This window comes from Haliotis rufescens, unplaced genomic scaffold (assembly GCF_023055435.1).
Source record: "Haliotis rufescens isolate VD_foot unplaced genomic scaffold, xgHalRufe1.0.p SCAF_1, whole genome shotgun sequence".
In the NCBI taxonomy this organism is placed as follows: domain Eukaryota; kingdom Metazoa; phylum Mollusca; class Gastropoda; order Lepetellida; family Haliotidae; genus Haliotis; species Haliotis rufescens.
The window spans coordinates 86401285-86425112 of NW_025963779.1; the positions used below are offsets into that span (position 1 = coordinate 86401285).

At 39.3% G+C, this 23828-nt stretch overlaps 1 protein-coding gene across 2 annotated transcripts; it reads left to right on the forward strand.

The window, feature by feature from the left end:
* Window positions 1-3952: 3952 nt before the first annotated feature.
* Window positions 3953-22805, forward strand: LOC124147047 (solute carrier family 22 member 7-like). 2 transcript variants are annotated; one of them, XM_046517649.2, is made up of 10 exons: window positions 3953-4123; window positions 12638-12864; window positions 13363-13593; window positions 13914-14116; window positions 14644-15348; window positions 15923-16057; window positions 17027-17112; window positions 18425-18542; window positions 21948-22020; window positions 22438-22805. In XM_046517649.2, exons 1-10 carry the CDS (start codon window positions 3988-3990, stop codon window positions 22579-22581), a joined length of 2058 nt encoding a protein of 685 aa, XP_046373605.2. In that variant the 5' UTR covers window positions 3953-3987; the 3' UTR covers window positions 22582-22805. The 2 variants fall into 2 exon arrangements, with proteins under 2 accessions (XP_046373605.2, XP_046373606.2); XM_046517650.2 differs by having other exon boundaries at window positions 3963-4058.
* Window positions 22806-23828: the final 1023 nt, after the last annotated feature.

The following is a 23828-nucleotide window of genomic DNA, read 5'->3' on the forward strand; positions in this document are numbered from 1 at the left end:
TCTCGTACAAATCCGGCATCACTCGGCTCACCTCAGTCACAAACAACCATCATGGCCCTATTGTGGTCATATATACCCTTACTCGGTTTGGAATAGCAATAAGGATAGCGTTACAAATAGCGTAAGGAAGAGAATATTTGGATGTCAACTTCTCTGTTATGAGGAACACAACGTTTACATCCATATATTCTTTGCCTTATTCCTTCACTTCTAAATGCCTTCAAATAGCCTAGTTTATAGCCTATGTGTTCATTACGATATAATTATTCAGGAATGCCACCATGCACTGAGGGAAAATCGTATGATCATTTTAATATTCAAAACTACTACATAAAAGACAGTTAGTACATGGATTTAATATTAATGATTGTGCTAAAGCTGCTGTGTGGCTTGTGAAATGATGTATACGCGGATCACCCTGACATGTAACGTGACTTGGGTATGTCACTAGATATGAGGGTGAGGGTGAGGTGGAACAGGGTTAACATCGCACATATATATGCACACATGTGTGCATGTGTGTGTGTGTGTGTGTGTGTGTGTGTGTGTGTGTGTGCGCGCGCGTGTGTGTGTGCGCGCGTGCGTGCATACACTAGTCCGGTCTATACTGACTCCGAGCCGACCAGTCCTTGTTATAGCCCTTAATGCCGAGCGCCAGGCAGGGTTACAAAAATTACCATCTTTTAACGTATTTTGGTATGACGCGGCTAGGGATCGAACCCCGTACCTTCCGCTCTCCGACCGGACGCTCCACCACTAGTCCACGGAGGCGGTCCTATATGTAAGGTTTTTTCTACCTGGAAATATATTTTTCTCTATCTAACCTCCACTATCATCCAACAAAGAGAATTCATATGCTCTGTCTAATCTACACCAATATGATTCTTTTTTAATCTAAAAAATACGTGACATTATTTTCCTCGTGCTTGTTCCGAATGCAGAAAACATGGAAACAACTGTGAATCAAGGTTACGTGAGACACCATTTTCCTGTTATTATGATATGCTGGTCGAGTCTAGCCCTCCATCCTCTTTCGGGATACCAATAATATCGCATGAGCATATCGCTGTTTATGATCATTAACTGTACGTACTGCATGCTAACGAAACGCCTAAAACTCAAAAGACAGTGAAACAACAAGTACCATCTTTTAACGTCTTTTGGTATGACGCGGCCGGGGATCTGCCACTCTCCGGGAGAACGCTCTACCACTAGACCACGGAGGCAGTCAGAATCCTTCAAAATGGTAATTGGCTTAACATTGGAACTGTCACCTTTAGCTGACTCAAAACATTTACCAACAAAAGGCAAGTACTCCTCTCTCACAACAACATACTTTAATGAGGGGTCTGCTCCTCATTATCCGAAAAAATATGTGACCAGACATTCACAAAAGCATTCGGGGGAGAATTTTTTTTTTAAAAACGATCTTTTTACACTCAGTAATGATATGCCCTGGCTTAATACGGCAATATCTACAAGTAGGCTCCGACGAAAATCCACAAGTATCTTTAGAACTTACTGGAGTATAACTTGACGTTTTGTCATCAAACTTTCCTGATCTGTAACCTTGCGAATTCCTGAGTGAAAACCCTGACTGCCTAAAACTTAACTTTTTTAATTAGTGAATAATCATCCAAAGTAGCAGTATCTGATCCTTAACAAAAGTAGAACCATCGCTTTTCTTAGCTGACATATACTCTTGCCTTTAGGCTTCAGGAACCAATTAATATGCTTTCAAATCTGCAGCCTTAACAACCCGATAATCAGAACTCGTATAAAAAGGTAACTAAAGGCAGAATACACTTCCTGAACTTGACCGGAATACACTTTGCAACAACACGGTCCAATGATCATGAGGCAATTTTAAACTGTTAGCCACCTTTTCAAATGTTGTTAGAACTTTTCGGGGCAAGTATATTCTGCCAGGAAAGATCACACAATCTATCACCTGTTGAGGCACTGAGAGAGATCATTCTGTAAATCAATATGTTTGAGCTTTCTTTTTCAGCTTCAATTCCTAATTACTTAATCCGAAAATCTCTCTTTTTCTCAGCTTCAAGTCTCCATAGCCAATTTTTTTCTCTTTCAAATTATTATTTCTTTAAAGCCTAAACATACGTTCTTCAGTCAAAGCCAAAGTATCGTCATCCAAAATTTCTTCCCAAACCAGGTACTTATCAAACTTTCTTGACATCAGCCGTAAGCATACCTGATTTGATGTCAAGTTTGTAATGTTTGGTCGATTCGACCTGTTCCGTTGAAGATTGGCTAGCAAACTAATCTACGCTAAATTCCATAGTGATTTGTTGGCTTCACGCAATATTGTACAAAACAATGTTTATCCAATAATTTTGAAAAAAATTAAAAAAATTGTGATATTTTTAATTTAGATCCCGGACGGGCCCCCAATTTCTGACAATAAGTTAACCCAGAAATATATAGGTAAAAGAAACCCGTCTGAAACAAACAAACAACAACAAAATGGTATACAATTAACAAATGTATTATAAATGTAACTAGGTTGACAAATGAATATAAATTACTGCACAGCAATTACAATGACAGTACACAATTGAGTGACAGTACAAAAACAATGGCAGTATAAAATATAATAGTGGTAATAATATTCACATAGCAGCAGCAATGGTCACGCTTTCTTCACGCATCCGATGGTCTTGGTGTAATGTGAGATGAGACACGCATGGGCTTGCCCAACTTATATAATCTCTGACAATAAAACACATTGTAGTAGTGTTTGTCTGAGAGTCCAGAAGGCAACTCATTTGAGCAATATCGCTCAATCTCATTAAAATCAGATCTTAGTTCTCGCCATCGCTAAACAAAGATCAAAGGACATCCGATTAAGGGTCACGTTAGAGCGAACTTTCATCCAACCAATCAGAGCGTCGCTTACCAGATCACGAAAGTGACTGTCGGAATGTGTTTTCTAATCATGCAACCACGAAATATTTATCACGGGGTATTCCGAACAACAGTTACGGGTTTTATGATTATATCCATACACTCTAGGCCATATAAAAGCCATTCCAGAATGTTCTCATTATCAGTTTTAATTTTTTTAATCGAGAATACGTCAAAATATGTTTCGAAGCGTAGTCGCCAGTTTGAAACCAGTGTCGTAAAGCTCGAGAAAGCTGCCTTCTGATTGGCTAATGTCGATTTCTTGTCAGTCATTTCATTGGTCGGTCAAAATTCGCGAAAGGTCGTTCTGACGTGACCCGTACTGGGATGTCCTCGGATCTTTGTCAAGCGGTAGCGAAAACTAAGATCTGATTTTTATGAGACTGAATATCGCCCGAAACCCTAGGAATTGTTATAACACGCGTTGAAGTCGTCTGTTAACGTTTTTTTAAATTTTGTTCTCTTCAGTCATAAATCATCAGGAATGATTGACATTTGATGGATGTTTCCTGATGCGTTTTTATCCCATAAACACTGCTGATGGTTTGGTTGAGTTACAAGCAGTGTAGTCAGTTTGACCAAGCTTAATCAAGATGGGTTAACTGTTTCATATCTATGTATTTGTTTATTTTTTTATTTCTCTTTGTTTAACGTTAATGAAAATAATATAATTATAATATTATTACTCTGCAGTATCTGCTACTCCATAACTTGGCATGTTCCTAGTTTCCAGGATCTACAGTTCCACAACTTGGCGTCTTCCTAGTTACTTGGATGATTGGTCTCAAATTATGATCCTTGAACCTCAAGCAAGGTGTCCATCACACTCCACAATTAACTTCATTTCATATTCAATTCCACGTTTATATTAAATTCACTGTTAAATTCCACATAAATACGAAGCTATTTTAGGAGCTGTCGAGGCCAATTGTTTTTATAGCAACCATAAATAACCCCGTCACGTCCATGCAGCATATGACAGACTTAATAATTAGAGGAGACTCATTGTGATCTGCATTTCATCCCCGCATCAGATGTAGCTCCGTACCAAACACAATCGAAATGCACTCGGATGTTCGTGTGGAAGATGTTCTTAGAGCTCTGGGAACAAGTAAACGGTATCACATCTGCCAGTACGTATGGCTCTTCCTGTCTATGTTGACGGTTACGTATGGGATATTAGGCTACGTCTTCGTTGGTAAGTCTCTTTGTTCATGATGACGTGCTATATTTAAAGTATCCTTGTTCATCGTTGGAGGGGTGGGGTGTTGCATTCCTTAGAAGAGTCAGAAACCTATGATCGTGGGTTCGAATTTCGGTTGCCCAGATTATGTTTGTATGTTTGTAGGGTTCGCCAAAGTGTTAAACGTCTGAGACCTGCATAATTTCAGGCTTCGCTCCCACAAAAAGGCACGCCCTGGTTTAGCTGAATTACTTTAAAGCAACGTTAAACCTAACCCACTCACTCACTCACTCCTCGCTGATGAAGGCGTACCTATTTCAGGATGTTACGTACGGAATACGGCTATATACCTCTGTCAGTAAGTTTTGTCTCGTGTTCAAGATAATAACATTTCTCACGATGTCAATACATTGGAATCTGGTTAAATTCATATCACATTTCAAAGATCAGCGGTAGCCATACATCACCGCAAACGGGGACATTCTCGTTCTCATTATGTCTCTTGGTTTCAAGCATCATACTCGTACCGAGCTATACCAAACACACTTTTACAATCATCACCATTTACACCATGTGTTTTACATATTCGAATGTGTGATTCTGGCATAAGGCCGCTTTGACCATAATTCCGCGGAAGATAATATGAGATTCAAACCCATTGGCCGCGGATCCTAGCAGCAAAAGTATACAAAGTTGAAAGTGTATGAGTATTGTTTTATGCCACTTTAGTAATATCTCCGTAACATAACGGCGGGTTACACTAGAAAAAAGGCATCGTAAGTTATTCCCATTTGGGAAGTCGAACCCGTGCTTACGGTGTGACGAGCGAACACTAACTTTATCGGTAAATATTTTTTTATACTCTCTTATTTACTTCATATTCACGCGGACACAGATGACTCAAACATGACATGTTATATTATTTATTTAGGCCATTCGCCCATTGTACATTATCTAGTACATTATAGCTCCGTTCGGTTATACATTATAACCTTGAATCGTGGCTGCTGCTGACGCTAACTTAAGGTTTTCTAACATTAATTGTTTGGTTAAAAAGGTAACTCAACAGACATAACACATGGCCTACACATGCAATCAACATACGCCTTAATAGGCAGCGACAGTCCACGCTCTAACGGAACAGACCCGTGAAGATCCGGGGTAGAACAGGTCTTCAGCAACCAATGCTTGCCGTAAAAGGCAACTATGCTTGTCGTAAAAGGCGACTAACGGGATCGGATTGGCAGGCTCGCTGACTTGGTTGATGTATATAAGCGTATCCCAATTGGGAGACTCGATGCCCATGATATCAATCACTGGATTGTCTGGCCCTGACTCGATTATTTACAGACCGCCGTCATATAGCTGGAATATTGCTGAGTGCGGCGTTAAACAACAACAACAAACAACAACAACATGTAACTGAACAATATTTGTATGGCGCTTCAGGAGATATACCCAACGTAGTAACTGTTGAATTGTATTGGTATTATTCTATTTTTGGGAAAGCAGGTATAATACGATATCTACAAAACTGGTCAGAATAAAACCCATCTGTGTTGAAGTGAATACAAATACATTTAGGATACGCTTAGCACGTTCTCGATGCTCATCGCATGAATTTATTATTGAAAAAGGAAGATATACAAATACTAATAGAAAACCGAGAATTTGTCAACAGTGTAATCTGAATGCAGTACCAGATCCTCCTTGTATGTCCAGCCTTACAAGGTTAAGAAACAGATACATCAAACCAAATTATTATGTCCATCCAAATATAATATACATTTCCATCTTTGCTAAGCAGTACAAACCATGATACACTGCAGAATCTATACATTTTATTTATTATACAATGTTTCATAGAACATATATTACATTTGAGTAAATGTATAACTGTAATTATATTATATTATTATATTTTTTGTAATTTACTCAAGGCCTGTGGCCTCTTGAGTACCGAAATATACAGAAAAGTCAGTATGATTTATAGTATGACCAGAAATTATTGAGAATTTTAGGGATATGTTTAAGTGGATATCTAGTATAAAAAGCACTGACCAGCTATCAAGTGCTTGGTTTCATTCAAGAGAGACAACTCAGTTAATCCTATTTCTTTAGTTTGTTAAGAGTTATCCCCCTTTGTTTACTTGCTAGCAGACGTCATTTTCAGTGATCCTCAGTATGGATGATTTAGAGAAGAGGAGGTTAATATTAGAGTATTATAACAAGGACATCAGATCAGCTAAAGCGATTGCAAGAAGAACAGGCATCCCTTTGTCCACTGTTTATCGTGTTTTGAAAAATATTGAAAGTGGAGATAGCATTGAGCACAAGAGAGGCGCAGGTAGGCCCAGAAAATTGACAGTCGATGACAGGAGGCGGCTTGGTATTCTTGTTTCTAAAAACAAACGGAGGAGTTTAGAAACTTAAGACTGGATATGATTGATAGAGGAACTATGGCTGTCTGTAAGGAGACAATAAGAACTGAGCTGCATGCAATAGGTTGGGAGAAAAGTCGAGGAATTCCATCACCGATCATGAAACTGAACAAAAGGAGCGAAGGTTGAACTGGTGCTTAGAGAAGAATGTGTCATAAAAAAATCTGACAAATATTGCTGAAATGAAAGAAGAGGTGGTCCGATATTGGGACAGCATGACCCACGACTTTCTAACTTCTTTGATCAGTAGTATGCCCCGCCGCCTTGAAGCCTGCATTGCTGCCCATGGTGACTTGACAAAATACTAAGTGTTCACCTGTCTTTGAAGCTGGAGTTATGTTGGACTAATATTCACATTTAATACGTAAATTAAATTCTCAATAATTTCTTGTCATACTGTAACACCACATAATCCATATAATCGCAACCATAATATTATATCCAAAGGACTTAAAACTGCGTTATAGGACTTAGTAAAACGTGAAATAAGTTCACACGCAAGAAATACAACATGATACCTGTTTATGCTTACGAAAATAAACATAGTTCAGTTAATGGGTAGTTGTTTTGATACTTGTAAAAATGTTTGCTCTACTGGGTGAAACATCATAAAATCTCTAAACTTAAGTAATAGCATGCATCATAATTATTGTTAAGCTTTACCGATTAACTATATATCATAAAGTTTAATATCATATGGGGGCGGTCGGGTAGCCGAAGGGTTAAAGCATTCGCTCGTCACGCTGAAGACACGGGTTCGATTACCGACATGGGTACAATGTGTGAAGCCCATTTCTGGTGTCCCCCGCCGTGATATTCGGGGAATATTGCTAAAAGCGGCGTGAAACCATACTCACTCACTCACTCACTCACTTATTATCCTATGTCATAAGTCTGTGAGTAATAAATACTTAATTTTGAAAAATAGATTTATATTTATGAAATAATGGTTTAACCATAAGGGTTCAAATAACATTCGCTAATATTCGTGTTCCTACTTTGGGTCCAGCTATTGACGACACGCTCAAAACCGCTACTATTTTTTTTACGTTTTGGATCTTGAATCATAATCAAAGTTCATTTCAGTAAAACAAAGTACAGTGATTTAGAGGTGATAAATCCTGTAAATCCCACAGAACACATTGGCAGACAGTGTCGCTCCGTATCCAACAGTAGATACATTATACTCGAGGGAATAGGTGTGATGTACTCTGCAGGAGCACGTTGCCATGATCACGGGGTGCTTCAAGTGCACCATCGCCAGATTTGTCATACGTCACAGGCAAACTGGCAGTTTTGCAGACAGGCCGAGGAGTGGAAGACCCAAGGTCACGACCCCACAGGAAGACCGTGTATATACATATATATTCCCGTGTAGTGACATACACATATTTTCCCCAAGTAGTGACATATACATATATATTCCCCAGTTGTGACATTTACATATTTTCCCCCAGTAGTGACATTTACATATATGTTCCCCAGTAATGACATGTACATATATATTCCCCAGTTGTGACATATACATATTTCCCCCCAGTAGTGACATATACATATATATTCCCCAGTAATGGCATATACAAATATATTCCCCAGTAATGACATATACATATTTATTCCTGTGTAGTGACATATACATATTTTCCCCCAGTAGTGACATTTACATATATATACCCCAGTAGTGACATATACATATATATTCCCCAGTAATGGCATATACAAATATATTCCCCAGTTGTGATATATACATATTTTCCCCCAGTAGTGACATATACAAATATATTCCCCAGTGATTACATATACATATATATTCCCCAGTAATGACATATACATATATATTCCCCAGTAATGACATATACATATATATTCCCAAGTAATGACATATACACATTTCCCCCCAGTCGTGACATATACATATATATTCCCCAGTAATGACATATACAAATATATTCCCCAGTTGTAACATATACATATTTCCCCCCAGTAGTGACATTTACATATATGTTCCCCAGTAATGACATATATATATATATTCCCCAGTTGTGACATATACATATTTCCCCCCAGTAGTGACATATACATATATATTCCCCAGTAATGGCATATACAAATATATTCCCCAGTAATGACATATACATATTTATTCCTGTGTAGTGACATATACATATTTTCCCCCAGTAGTGACATTTACATATATATACCCCAGTAGTGACATATACATATATATTCCCCAGTAATGGCATATACAAATATATTCCCCAGTTGTGATATATACATATTTTCCCCCAGTAGTGACATATACATATATATTCCCCAGTAATTACATATACATATATATTCCCCAGTAATGACATATACATATATATTCCCCAGTAATGACATATACATATATATTTCCAAGTAATGACATATACACATTTCCCCCCAGTCGTGACATATACATATATATTCCCCAGTAATGACATATACAAATATATTCCCCAGTTGTAACATATACATATTTCCCCCCAGTAGTGACATATACATATTTCCACCCTGTAGTAACAGATACATATATATTCCCCAGTAATGGCATATACAAATATATTCCCCAGTAATGACATAAACATATATATTCCCCAGTTGTGACATATACATATTTTCCCCGAGTAGTGACATATACATATATATTCCCCAGTAATGGCATATACAAATATATTCCCCAGTTGTGATATATACATATTTCCCCCCAGTAGTGACATATACATATATATTCCCCAGTAATGACATATACAAATATATTCCCCAGTTGTAACATATACATATTTTCCCCCAGTAGTGACATATACATATATATTCCCCAGTAATGGCATATACAAATATATTCCCCAGTTGTGATATATACATATTTTCCCCAAGTAGTGACATATACAAAGATATTCCCCAGTAATGACATATACAAATAAATCCCCTAGTTGTAACATATACATATTTTCCCCCAGTAGTGACATTTACATATATATTCCCCAGTAGTGACATATACATATATATTCCCCAGTAATGGCATATACAAATATATTCCCCAGTAATGGCAAATACAAATATATTCCCCAGTTGTGACATATACATATATATTCCCAAGTAATGACATATACATATATATTCCCCAGTAATTACATATACATATATATTCCTGTGTAGTGACATGTACATATTTTCCCCAACCGTAGTGACATTTACATATATATTCCCCAGTAATGACATATACATACATATTCCCCAGTAGTGACATATACATATATATTCCCCAGTAATGACATATACATATATCTTCCCCAGTAATGACATATACATATATATTCCCCAGTAATGACACATACATATATATTTCCAAGTAATGACATATACACATTTCCCCCCCAGTAGTGACATATACATATATATTCCCCAGTAATGACATAAACAAATATATTCCCAAGTTGTAACATATACATATTTCCCCCCAGTAGTGACATATACATATTTCCACCCAGTAATGGCATATACAAATATATTCCCCAGTTGTGATATATACAAATTTTCCCACAGTAGTGACATATACATATATATTCCCCAGTAATGACATATACATATATATTCCCCAGTAGTGACATAAACATATATATTCCCGAGTAATGACATATACAAATATATTCCCCAGTTGTAACATATACATATTTCCCCCCAGTAGTGACATATACATGTTTCCACCCTGTAGTGTCATATACATATATATTCTCCAGTAATGGCACATACATATCCTCAGAAGTGACATATACACATTTTACCCCAGTAGTGACATATACATATATATTCCCCAGTAATGACATATACAAATATATTCCCCAGTTGTAACATATACATATTTTCCCCCAGTAGTGACATTTACATATAAATTCCCCAGTAGTGACATATACATATATATTCCCCAGTAATGGCATATACAAATATATTCCCCAGTAATGGCAAATACAAATATATTCCCCAGTTGTGACATATACATATATATTCCCAAGTAATGACATATACATATATATTCCCCAGTAATGACATTTACATATATATTCCTGTGTAGTGACATATACATATTTTCCCCAACCGTAGTGACATTTACATATATATTCCCCAGTAATGACATATACATACATATTCCCCAGTAGTGACATATACATATATATTCCCCAGTAATGACATATACATATATCTTCCCCAGTAATGACATATACATATATATTCCCCAGTAATGACATATACAAATATATTCCCCAGTTGTAACATATACATATTTCCCCCCAGTAGTGACATATACATATTTCCACCCTGTAGTGACATATACAAAATATTCCCCAGTAATGGCACATACATATCCTCAGAAGTGACATATAGATATGCATTGCCCAGTAGTGACATATACATATATATTCCCCATATACATATATATTCCCAAGTTATGACATATACAAATATATTCCCCAGTTGTGACATATACATATTTCCCCCCAGTAGTGACATATACATATATATATTGCCCAGTAGTGACATATACATATATATTCCCTAGTTGTGACATATAAATATGTTTCCCCAGTAGTGACATATACATATATATTCCCCAGTAATGACAGATACACATTTTCCCCCAGGAATGACATATACATATACATTCCCCAGTAATGACAGATACACATTTCCCCCCCAGTAGTAACATGTACATATCTATTCCCCAGTAATGACATTTACATATCTATTCCCCAGTAATGACATATACATATATATTCCCCAGTAATGACATATACATATATATTCCCCAGTAATGACAGATACACATTTCCCCCCAGTAGTTAGATGTACATATCTATTCCCCAGTAATGACATATACATATACATTTCCCAGTAGTGACATAATATTTTTCATTGTATACTTCAGTGTGAAAGACTGAGTTTTCAGAAGTTGAGAGAAGTGATGTTTTCACTGTTTGACGGAACTTTATTGTCATACAAGCGTTACCTCCCCACCAATTGTCTCCCTTTATTGTAAGTGTCTGTCACGTACACAAACTGTTGTCCGGACACGAACCTTTTTACGTTAATTCCACAGTGACAAGGCAAAATAATGACAGATGGTCGTTTATATGAGGTAATATCGTTTCTTGCCGTTTGTTATTCTCTTTGAAAATGTTCGTTATAAACTGTAAATTACTCATTTAACTCGTCAATCGAGACTGCTCGTTTTTTGTTACTTGACCAGCGTGTATTCGCTTCGCTTCCAACAGCGTTCTCGTAGCTTTCAGGATTATTGATTTCGAAGTTGGTTTTGTATATAATGATATCAAAATGTATGGTAAATATTTTTTGGGACCACTTCAAATATGTTTTTATTACTTTTGTTTATATTTTTTAAGGTTTTGAAAACTCGGAACTTCTTTTTAAGTCGCAATTACAAGGGGTAGTGAAACGTGTTAGGCAGGGAGAATGTACGTTTCAATGTTTTACATTTGTAATGAAAAGAAAAATTCCGGTAGACAACTGTAATAAATAGGACATTCCATGTGTCCCCAGTTTCATCGAGTCGTAGCTAACAACTCGTAGCAGACGATGCAAACGAAATGAGTTATTTCACTAACGCAATACATTCTGAGTGGGCTACATGGAACATAATTGCCTGCTCCTTAACCAATCACAAGCTAGTATTTTAATGTAAGATGAGATAAAAACATATATATTCCCCACAAGTGACATTTACATTTATCTCAGAATACATTAAAATACTAGCTTCTGATTGGTTGAGGAAGTTCACACACAGGGGACATCACACCATATACAACTCGAGATCGGTTGACAACTTGTAATATATTCTCCAGTAGTGACAAATAAATATTTACATATAAACACATGCGAGCGTACCAATTTCTTTATTACTCATTATTTCCTTATCATTTTGAGCCTCTTTTGAAAAATGCACTGATCAGCGGTTCGTGTAACGGATGCTAGTGATAGATTAAGTGAAAATGACGACTCTGTCCTATTAAGTTTCCTACACCGACTGGAAAAGTTTTGGGTCTTGTTTCAGGTAAAAGTGTAACGAGCCAATGCGCGACCTTGTCCACTCAGTCCACCGACGGCATCCTAGCGTCAATCAACGTCCCTGCGATTGACGTGGTAGGAATTGACAGCATCTACAACGAATGTACCGTCGACGTCACCGTAAACACTGCAACAACTTCACAGACGGTGGTAGTAGGATGTCTAGATGGTCAAGACTTCGGGTCTCTTCGGTTCACTTCCGTTGTATCAGAGGTAGGGATTGGTGTCTGTTGTATTGGGTCTCATAGCATAGGTGGGTCGTGGAGACTATTACATAGAAGGTGGTTAATGGGGTCTGTTACATAGAAGGTGGCTAATGGGGTCTGTTACATAGAAGGTGGTTAATGGGGTCTGTTACATAGAAGGTAACTATGGGGTTTGTTGCATAAAAGGTAGATAATGGAGTCTGTTACGAGAAGATAGGTAACCGGGTCTGTTATATCGAAGTTAGGTGATGTGATCTGTCATATCATAGTTGGCTAGTGGGCTTTGTTGTGTCACAACTGGGTAGTATGACCTGCTCATTGTAGGTAGTGGGGTAGGCGGGATAGGTTTTTAGTGGGGTCTGTTACGAGAAGGTAGGTGATGTGGTCTGTCATAGCATAGTTGGCTGGTTGGCCTGTTGTATCACATCTAGGTGGCATGACCTGTCCATTGCAAAGCATGATGTGTTGAACGTCGTTGCCTAAGGCGTACATACACATGTTCCAGTTTGGCCTGGTGTGCGACAGGAAGATCCAGTCGAGACTACCGCAGTTCCTAGTGTTGGCCGGGGAAGCATTTGGCGCCATCACCATCCCTCTTCTGGCCGACAGGCTTGGCAGAAAACCAATGATCATCACAGCTCATGCGGCGACCCTGCTCCTGACAGTGGCGATGGCATTCTCCCGATCTATTGTTGAATTAACCATTCTAAAAGCCTTTTCTGGAATATTTATTGAAGTGAGTGTAAAATATAATCCCGATTGCTAGTTATCCTTTAAGTCGCGTTCTCATCTAAGGCGATGTAGCGCACCCGAGAATCCTCATCACCACGTTGAATATATAACTCTACATGTTCTGTTATAAATCGCCTGATGACTTGGTTGATTACTTGTCATCGTAACCCGACGGTGCGGATCGGTGTTCGACGTCAAATAATAAAGAAGCGACCCCAAAATTGTCACGGTGAAACTCATTTGCAATAAGTGACAAGATCCAGGTCTTTTTGATTTTGTAAATGTTTCAACTGACTTTGCCAGGTTGTTCCTTTGTTGTTCCAGGGTGTGCTGCTGGTGCTGGTGACCATGGCACTGGAGTTAACCCTCACAAAGGAAAGAAAGATTCTGGCGTTCTTCTTACTGTTCAGTTGGTCCATAGCGGGCTTGACCTTAAGTGCCATTGGGTTTAGTCTGAGGCTGATGTCTTGGCGAACCATACAGTACGCACTGGCGGCTGGTTCTCTTGTTGTGTTTGCTCAAATCCTGTAAGTTATTGTATAACCTATGGCATATCTTCATTTTGCATTGCTTGCTTTCGTAATAGGCAACATGGCTGTAAGTTTCATACCCTGCAATATTTATATGAAGATCAGCAATAAAAGTTGAATAAGGTAGATTGCATTCCTTTTGATGCATGACAAAAGTTTCTCGGCCACAGCTTTAACAAATGTGAGGAAGGGGGTAGGACCTTGAATTTACTTAATTGAAAACAATAGTGATACGGGAGGACCACAGTAAACTCTGCTCTTTAACACAATGTCAGATGTCAACATGTCATTTTATCGATAACACAGCATTTCTTCATATAAGGCGGAAATTTGGAAAAAATATTTTTATGTTAGCAATAAAAATGTTTGATACGCAGGATTTAGAGTGACGCGACGATGCACGAGAAACTATTCCTTCTTTAGCCTTACATTTATATTTTAAAATAAGATTTCATGGTAAGTGCTGCACTGACATGAGTATTGTTATTTGTATACATATCCATCTCCTGATAACCATATTTCAGCATACTGAATGAGTCTATTCGTTGGCTTTTCGCTGTCGGTCGATATAAGAGTGCCCAAAGATTGGTGGAATTCGCCGCTGAGGTTAATGGTGTAGATGTTGATGAAAAGTTGATATATGGCGTAGGACACAAGGATGAGGAAGACGTCATCACAACCACAACACCAGCACCTACAACGAACTCTAATCCTGCAAATGGCACCACCCCGGCCTCAGAAGACACACCAACAGAAACATCCGTGCCAGATGTCACACCAACAGAGACATCTGTTTCAGGAGACACACCAACAGGAACATCCATTACAGAAGACACAACAACGGAAACATCAGTTCCAGAAGTCACACCAACAGGAACATCCATTCCAGAAGACAAACCAGCAGGAACATCTATTAGAGAAGACACACTAACAGAAACATCTGGTCCAGAAGATACACCAACAAGAACACATGTTCCAGAAGGCGCTCCAATAAGAACATCAGTTCCAGAAGACGCATCGCAACCTGCAACATCAGTAGGAACAGCAGCAACAACATCAACAGCAATAGCACCGATATTAGTTGCAGGAACAGCATCAGAAATATCAACAAGACCAAGAGTAGTGACGACACATACTGGATTCAAGGAAGATATTGACTCACCTAACTGTTGTGCTTTTGCTCGCAACAAACATTTATTAATAAACTTGATTATTTTCGTTTACATTTGGTAAGTACAAGATTTATAGGAAACAAAATAATGAAACACATGCAACAGGTCTGAATTCGTTTAGTACAATTTCCAGCTTAAGTGTCAAAGAACATTCTTAGGTGTGTGTTTGTTTGTTTGTTGTTTAACGCCGAACTCAGCAATATTCCAGCTATATGACTGCGGTCTGTAAATAATCGAGTCCGAACCAGACAATCCAGTGACTGACATCATGAACATGCAATTGGGACACGAAGACATGCATCAACCAAGTCAGCGAGCCTGGCCACCCGATCCTGTTAGTCGCCTCTTACGACAATGCTCAAGTGTACCTTGCTTTGCATATTCTGTATCATAATAAGGATTGGTCGATTATTTTGTTATAACATTAAGACACTTTCCAAAGCACCTTAAATAATTTCTCAGTCGTGTTGCCCCTCCCTTTGCACAAAGTCTTTGTAATTTCTAGATGCATATCTACATCATTTAGAACAAACGTTCAACAATTCGTTTCTAATACAGATAATACTGGATAATCAAATACCTCATCCATTGTATGTTGTCTCTCTAATGCCTGATGTCTGTTAATGTGAAGGTTCGTAATCGGATTCTCCTACTACACCTTGTACCTGACTGAGAGCTCTCTCGCCGACGACCTGTACCTCAACTTCACCATCAACGTACTGTCGGAACTCCCTGCCGCCATCATCCTGCTCTTTGCGGTTGACAGGTATATCACGTATTAACCCATTAATCTAGAATAAGTCGGTTTCAACGCCGCGTATTTCAGTTTTATTATGCCTCAAAGTGAGATTGACCAATCAGAGAGCAGAACTACTAACCCCAATGAGAATGTATACCGTCAGTAAAAATCCAAGATGGTTGTTACTGACCTAATATGAGACCGTATACCGTCAGCAAAAAAACAACAACAGCCATTTTGGATTTTCCAATACCCAACTCACATATTTTACATGAAAATTCTGGTGCAGAAATTCTTTATTCCACACTGTTTTATGTTTTAATATCATTAATTGTGATGTGCAAGGACATGAAAACCACCCCATATGTTTCTTCTAACCTAATATGACACGTATATGGCAACTGAAGACACCATAACTAATAACATTGCGGTGTGGCAATTTAATATGGGACTGAGTGATTGAGTTTTGATTAACGCAGCTTTTGCAATATTCCTGCAATATCACAGCGGGGAACACCACAAGTGTATCCATATGAGGAATCAAACCCGGGCCTTCGGCGAGACGAACAAACGCTTAAAAGCAAAATCTGAATATTTCTTTTTTAGATACCTAATTATTACATGATTATATTATTTAAAACAAAACCCTCCTCGGTGTGTAATGGAATGGGCGTCGGCCCGGAGATGAGGAAGGCTGCTGGTTCTATCCTGACCACGTCATGCAAAAGTAGGTAAAGAGGTGGCACTATCGGAGTACTGGTCGATTCGTAGTATACTGTGTCCGAATGGGGTATCCAAATGCGGTATATCAGTTGGCTAGCATAATAAAAACTAGACTAGAACAAGCAGTCACACACACGTGCATCACGTCGCTATGCAAGTCCAATACTCAGGAACGTGACGTTAAACCCCATTTCACCTCACCAACTCACTGTAACAATACATTTTCTCTATATGTTCACAGATTCAGATTACCAAACCTCTTTTTTTTTGCAGCATTGGGAGGAAAAAGACTATTTTTCTCTTTTTGGGGACTGCCGTTGGCTTTCTGACACTTTCAACTATAGTTCGATTATTTGCAGGTAAGTATGACCGAGGGGATGCTTCTCACAATCATGGTATCGTTCCACGAGAGCTGACCCTGTGTTTGTAGAGAAGCACACGCTATAGAAGTTGACTGTGGAACCACCAATTAATATTTGGGTTTTGGGGATACTTGAATTTGTGTCAGAGAAAGGATGTCTTTTCTGTCACTGATGTAAAAGGGACATCATTTTCTGTGAAAGAGGAAGACAAACAATTTAAAAAAAAGCATTTATTTAGGACCTCCAACATATCCAGGGAACGATTATTTCCTTTGGTAAAACTTGAGGACCAATTATTCTATTTTGCTTTTTGTGGCGTTTTTTTAACCAACGGGGCTCTTGGTACAACGTTCTGTAATCGAATATGTAATCATGAATATGAAAGACAATATAAATCGGGATCAGATGGCGACAATGGCTGCTAATTATGGATTATAAGATGGACGAGTACAATGGAAGAGCCATTTCCAACTTCGGACCCGTGAAGATCCGGGGTAGAATAGGCCTTCAGCAACCCATACTTGCAGTAAAACTGCTTGGATCGATGCTCATGCTGTCAATCACTGGATTGTCTGGTCCAGACTCGATTATTTACAGACCGCCGTCATATAGCTGGTCTATTGCAGAGTGCTGCGTTAAACAACAACAAACAAACATTTCCAACTTCGACCTCACTGATTGTGTATCATGGTGTCTTGTTGGCGGGATTAGTGATCAATCTATTGACCGTAGTCTGCCTCCTAAAGGCCGAATGGTGCGTAAGTCGGGTTTCAGGGATATCACGGCGTGTCAGCTTGATTTTAGAAATTATCACTTTGGTGATGAGTATGGGACAAAACCTAGAAACATAATCTAGTACCGGGATTCGAACCCACGATTATCTTTCTGGCTTGCTTAAGGAATGCAACCCTGCACAGCATATTGCTTTGGACGAGCGGAACACTCGTGACTCGATTACGTTGAAGATTGCACTGATACGGCTGTAGTATTGCTGACTTGGTGTGAACACATTCTTTGCGTATGCACAGAAATGTCAACAATGCCAATGTTTGGGATTATATCAACATTCATCCAACCCGTTTCGGTTTGGTTTGTTGAACGAACCTAAAAGGTATTTATTCACACTGAAATACATATGTGCGTGGGTAATAAATAAAATACCACATTCATCCTTGTTAAGATTCCACTTTTTTCGAAACTCGAAACTCGTGAACTTTCTGTGTTATCTAACAAAAGTAAGTGTTGTATTCTCTATTTATTGTACACATACTAGGAACATCTATTTCTAAGTATTCTCCTAATTGTACAGGCCCGGGCGTTACATCGGTGGCTTTACCACTCTTCGGATTCTTGGGAAAACTGGGCGTGGCCGGGACTTACTACACTCTGTTTCTGTACGTCGAAGAAACATTGCCCACAACCTACAGGTCAGTAATACAGCGCATGACATAGCATGGTATCACTTTATCACTTGCCAAGACAGGTGGCATAACATAGTATTACTTTATGACTGGCCTAGACACATGGCATAAGATATCACTTTATCACTAGCCTAGACATAAGACATAACATAGTATTACTTTATGACTTGCCTAGACACATCGACACATGACATAACATGGCATTACCAAGCGACTGGTCTAGACACTTGATATAACATGGCATTACCAAGCAACTGGCCTAGACACATGACATAAGATGGTGTCACTTTATCACTGGTCTAGACACATGACATAACATGGCATTACCCAGCGACTGGTCTAGACACTTGATATAACATGGCATTATCAAGCAACTGGCCTAGACACATGACATAAGATGGTGTCACTTTATCACTGGTCTAGACACATGACATAACATGGCATTACCCAGCGACTGGTCTAGACACTTGATATAACATGGCATTACCCAGCCACCGGCCTTGACACGTGATATAACATGGCATTAGCCAGTCACAGGCCTAGACACGCGATATAACATGGCATTACCCAGCCACTGGCCTAGACACATGATATAACATGGCATTACCCAGTCACTGGCCTAGACACATGATATAACATGGCATTACCCAGCCACCGGCCTTGACACATGATATAACATGGCATCAACCAGTCACTGGCCTAGACACATGATATAACATGGCATTACCCAGCCACTGGCCTAGACACATGATATAACATGTCATCAACCAGTCACTGGCCTAGACACATGATATAACATGGCGTTACCCAGCCACTGGCCTAGACACATGATATAACATGTCATCAACCAGTCACTGGCCTAGACACATGACATAACATGGCATTACCCAGTCACTGGCCTAGACACATGACATAACATGGCATTACCCAGTCACTGGCCTAGACACATGACATAACATGGCGTTACCCAGCCACTGGCCTAGACACACGATATAACATGGCATTACCCAGCCACTGGCCTAGACACATGATATAACATGTCATCAACCAGTCACTGGCCTAGACACATGACATAACATGGCATTACCCAGCCACTGGCCTAGACACATGATATAACATGTCATCAACCAGTCACTGGCCTAGACACATGACATAACATGGCATTACCCAGTCACTGGCCTAGACACATGACATAACATGGCATTACCCAGTCACTGGCCTAGACACATGATATAAAGAGGATTTATTATATACATGTTTTATTTTTATTACTTGCAATTTATATATTTTTTCGAAAACAGTGTCTGATAAATTACTAAGTTCTTCGTGTCGCCCCTTTACCACCGCAGTATAAAGGGGGTTTGCGAAAAGAATATAGTTCGTGAATAAAACTAGCCCTGTTAATATATGTTATGCGAAATATATTATTTCATATAGAGTATTAAGTTCCGTGGACATTTTTGTTTGTCATAATTGTTTTTAAAATGAAAACAGAAATCATTTCCAAACAGCGATTATTTTATTGGCGTCGGAATACATAAACATTTAGTTCTGTGACCATGTCGAACGATCAGCTGAGCGCTCTCCAGGCTTACAAAATCCGCCGAATTTGATCAAATTTTCTCACAGATAAGTATGAAAGTTGACATAAACACATTAATAGAACCCCGAACATTGTAACTGAAACATTGTTGCTTGCAGTCATGAATTAAATTAGGAAAGTTCAATTCTCGGAAAATTCAAGCGGGCGCTTCTTGCCTCGGCGGTACGTCTGCTGTCGCCAGTTGTGCCGAATGTCTGGCGAAACATGTCCGGCGCAAGAATGATATTAACATTGCCATAGATGTTATTTGCTGACATCAGACTCGTCAATAAGTTCCTGTGGTCAGTTGAAGAGAAGTTATGAACCTGCGGTTGAGACTTAGTACAGTCGGCATCTGACGTAAACAAAGGGGGATAACTCTTCAATGTTTTGATTCAGGAGAAAGTAGTTCCGGCACCTTGTTTTTATATCAGTCACTAGTGACTGATAACTTGATCTATCGTCACTGATAAATTCCAGTATTTCCTTCATATGTATATAATAAAACATGGCATTACCCAGTCACTGGCCTAGACACATGATATAACATGGCATTAACCAGTCAATGGCCTAGACACATGATATAACATGGCATTACCCAGCCACTGGCCTAGACACGCGATCTAACATGGCATTACCCAGCCACCGGCCTCGACACATGATATTACATGGCGTTACCCAGCCACTGGCCTAGACACACGATATAACATGGCATTAACCAGTCACTGGCCTAGACACATAATATAACATGGCATTACCCAGCCACTGGCCTAGACACACGATATAACATGGCATTACTCAGCCACCGGCCTTGACACATGATATAACATGGCATTACCCAGCCACTGGCCTAGACACGCGATCTAACATGGCATTACCCAGCCACCGGCCTTGAGACATGATATATCATGGCATTACCCAGCCACTGGCCTAGACACATTATATAACATGGCATTACCCAGCCACTGGCCTAGACACGCGATATAACATGGCCTTACCCAGCCACCGGCCTTGACACATGACATAACATGGCATTACCCAGTCACTGGCCTAGACACGCGATATAACATGGCCTTACCCAGCCACCAGCCTTGACACATGATATAACATGGCATTACCTAGCCACTGGCCTAGACACGCGATATAACATGGCCTTACCCAGCCACCGGCCTTGACACATGAAATAACATGGCATTACCCAGCCACTGGCCTAGACACGTGATATAACATGGCATTACCCAGCCACCGGCCTTGACACATGATATATCATGGCATTACCCAGCCACTGGCCTAGACACATTATATAACATGGCATTACCCAGCCACTGGCCTAGACACATGATATAACATGGCATTACCCAGCCACTGGCCTAGACACATTATATAACATGGCATTACCCAGCCACTGGCCTAGACACATGATATAACATGGCATTACCCAGCCACTGGCCTAGACACGCGATATAACATGGCCTTACCCAGCCACCGGCCTTGACACATGATATAACATGGCATTACCTAGCCACTGGCCTAGACACGCGATATAACATGGAATTACCCAGCCACTGGCCTAGACACATACTATAGCATGGCATTAGCCAGTCACAGGCCTAGACACCCGATATAACATGGTATTACCCAGCCACTGGCCTAGACACATGATATAACGTATCATCAGCCAATAAGTGGTCTTGACACATGATGTAACATGGCCATTACCACAGGCCAGCCCAACTCGGGACCTACTGTATGCCGTGCATGACATGCCTGCCAACACACTTTCAAGTATGTCAAGTATTGTTATATAATCGTACTGTTTGTACTTTCAGACTGATCGGGTTCGGCACAGCTGGTATGTCGGGGAAACTAGGTGCACTTGGAGCCCCATTCATGGTCTTTGTTGTAAGTAGGGTGTGAAGACCTGATCGATGTTTTTACGCCGCTTTTAACAATATTCCAGCCTCGTTACTACCCGGAGCACCAAATGGCTTTTACACATTGTACTCACATGGGGAATCGAACTCGGGCCTTCGGCATGATGAGAGAACGCTTTAACCACTAGGCTACGTATACCCCACCAACCCCGATGTAATAGAACGCAGTTGGGGAAAGTGTGAGTCAGGGAGTTGGGTTTCACGCCGGTTTGAATAGCATTGACCTTTTAGCACGTATAAATGTGTGGGTTAAGCCCGAAGTGATATATATCTCAGACGTTTTCACCGGCCCTTCCATGATTAAGAAACGTGACTGCACACTTTAACCAATGGCCAATCAGCGGACTCCTAGCATGTTCTCTGATCATGTGTTCTGTATTTGTAGGCTGAGGACATGCCCTGGTTCCCGACAGCTCTAATCTCGGCTCTCCTGTTCATCGCCATATTTGTTGCTATACCACTGCCCGAAACTAAGGGGAAAGATTTGCCCCAGACTGTGGACGACATTGAAGAACTTTACAGGGACTGACTGTACCCTATATAAAGGACATTAAAGAGACTAGGGGCAGATGAAAACCCTGGGACGTCATACAGAGGACTTGCAAATCCCACAAAAAAACAACTAATGATATTCAAAGGCTTATTTCAATCATGTACTTATCTTGCCTGAGCCGTACTGCTCACTGCTCAGCCACAGAGGTAGTAGGGAAATTATTTTTATTTTCACTGATAAATAAATGTTTGTTTCAAGCTGATCTGCTTTTTCACTCGTGTTGTTTATATCATGTCATATTTGGTCTACTTGTTCTTAAAATTCCCGAGATGTTGTTCGTTGTTGAGTTATATTTTTATTTAAACCCAGTGCCTAGATTTTCGAAATGATCGTAGCCCTAAAATTATCGTAAATTTGTCGTAAGGAAATCGTAGGCTATCGTAGCATATTTTCGAAACTATCGTAGACCTAAGATATCTTAAGATTGTCGTAAATCTAAGATAGCCCCATACCTGTCGTAAGTTTATTTTATCTTCACCCAAGATGGCGGCATACTTTTCCATAGATATCTTTCCAAACAATTAGTCTGCTTTACGTTCAAACACTTACATTTCATTTTGTAAAACTGAGTGATTCAAATTGACACTTCGAAAACCCGAAGAACGCATCAAGGATTTCACGTCAAAAATGTTCTTAATCGCGACAGCGATCCAGTAATGACCGTGACCTCATTGATAACTCAGGGGGAGCTAATCTTAGTTCAAACTCTAGTTGATTGTGGTTTACCTTTGTATTCGCCCGGGACACCTTCCTCAATGTTACAGCTTTCATAAAGAGCAGAGTTCCGCTGTTATATTTTCTGGATCGCATTTGTGTCAATGCTTTAGTCTTTATTTTCGCTTTTTGTAAAATTATATCAATCTACATATGTAAAAAAACCATAAAGGTTTCGCATAAGCTTTTACATCTAAAATCGTGTGGGACGGGTGGTTTTGATAATTGAATTTTAACTATACAGTGTAGTATTTATTGACTTACAAGGAAATACACGTGATCAAATATTTGTATACAATATCTAATATTTTTCTTGCAAAAGTAATTGTAATTTGTTTCGTTTAAATTCAATACCTATGTTATCTATATCATCTTGAAAGACAAATATTTGATAAAAAAAATGATTAAAACTGTCTGTTGAACAATTGCATTCTTTAAAAACATTGATTAACGGCATATAATTAAATTTTCGTTGGGTTCATGGAAATTCCTGCATTCTGATTAGCTGA

What these genes read in the sequence shown, in the direction of transcription:
- LOC124147047 (XM_046517649.2), top strand. Translation starts at nt 3,988, where the DNA reads ATGCACTCGGATGTTCGTGTGGAAGATGTTCTTAGAGCTCTGGGAACA. An exon ending in TCACTTCCGTTGTATCAGAG is followed by an intron (nt 12,865 to 13,362) that starts GTAGGGATTGGT and finishes CACATGTTCCAG; the next exon opens with TTTGGCCTGGTGTGCGACAG. An exon ending in TTTCTGGAATATTTATTGAA is followed by an intron (nt 13,594 to 13,913) that starts GTGAGTGTAAAA and finishes TTGTTGTTCCAG; the next exon opens with GGTGTGCTGCTGGTGCTGGT.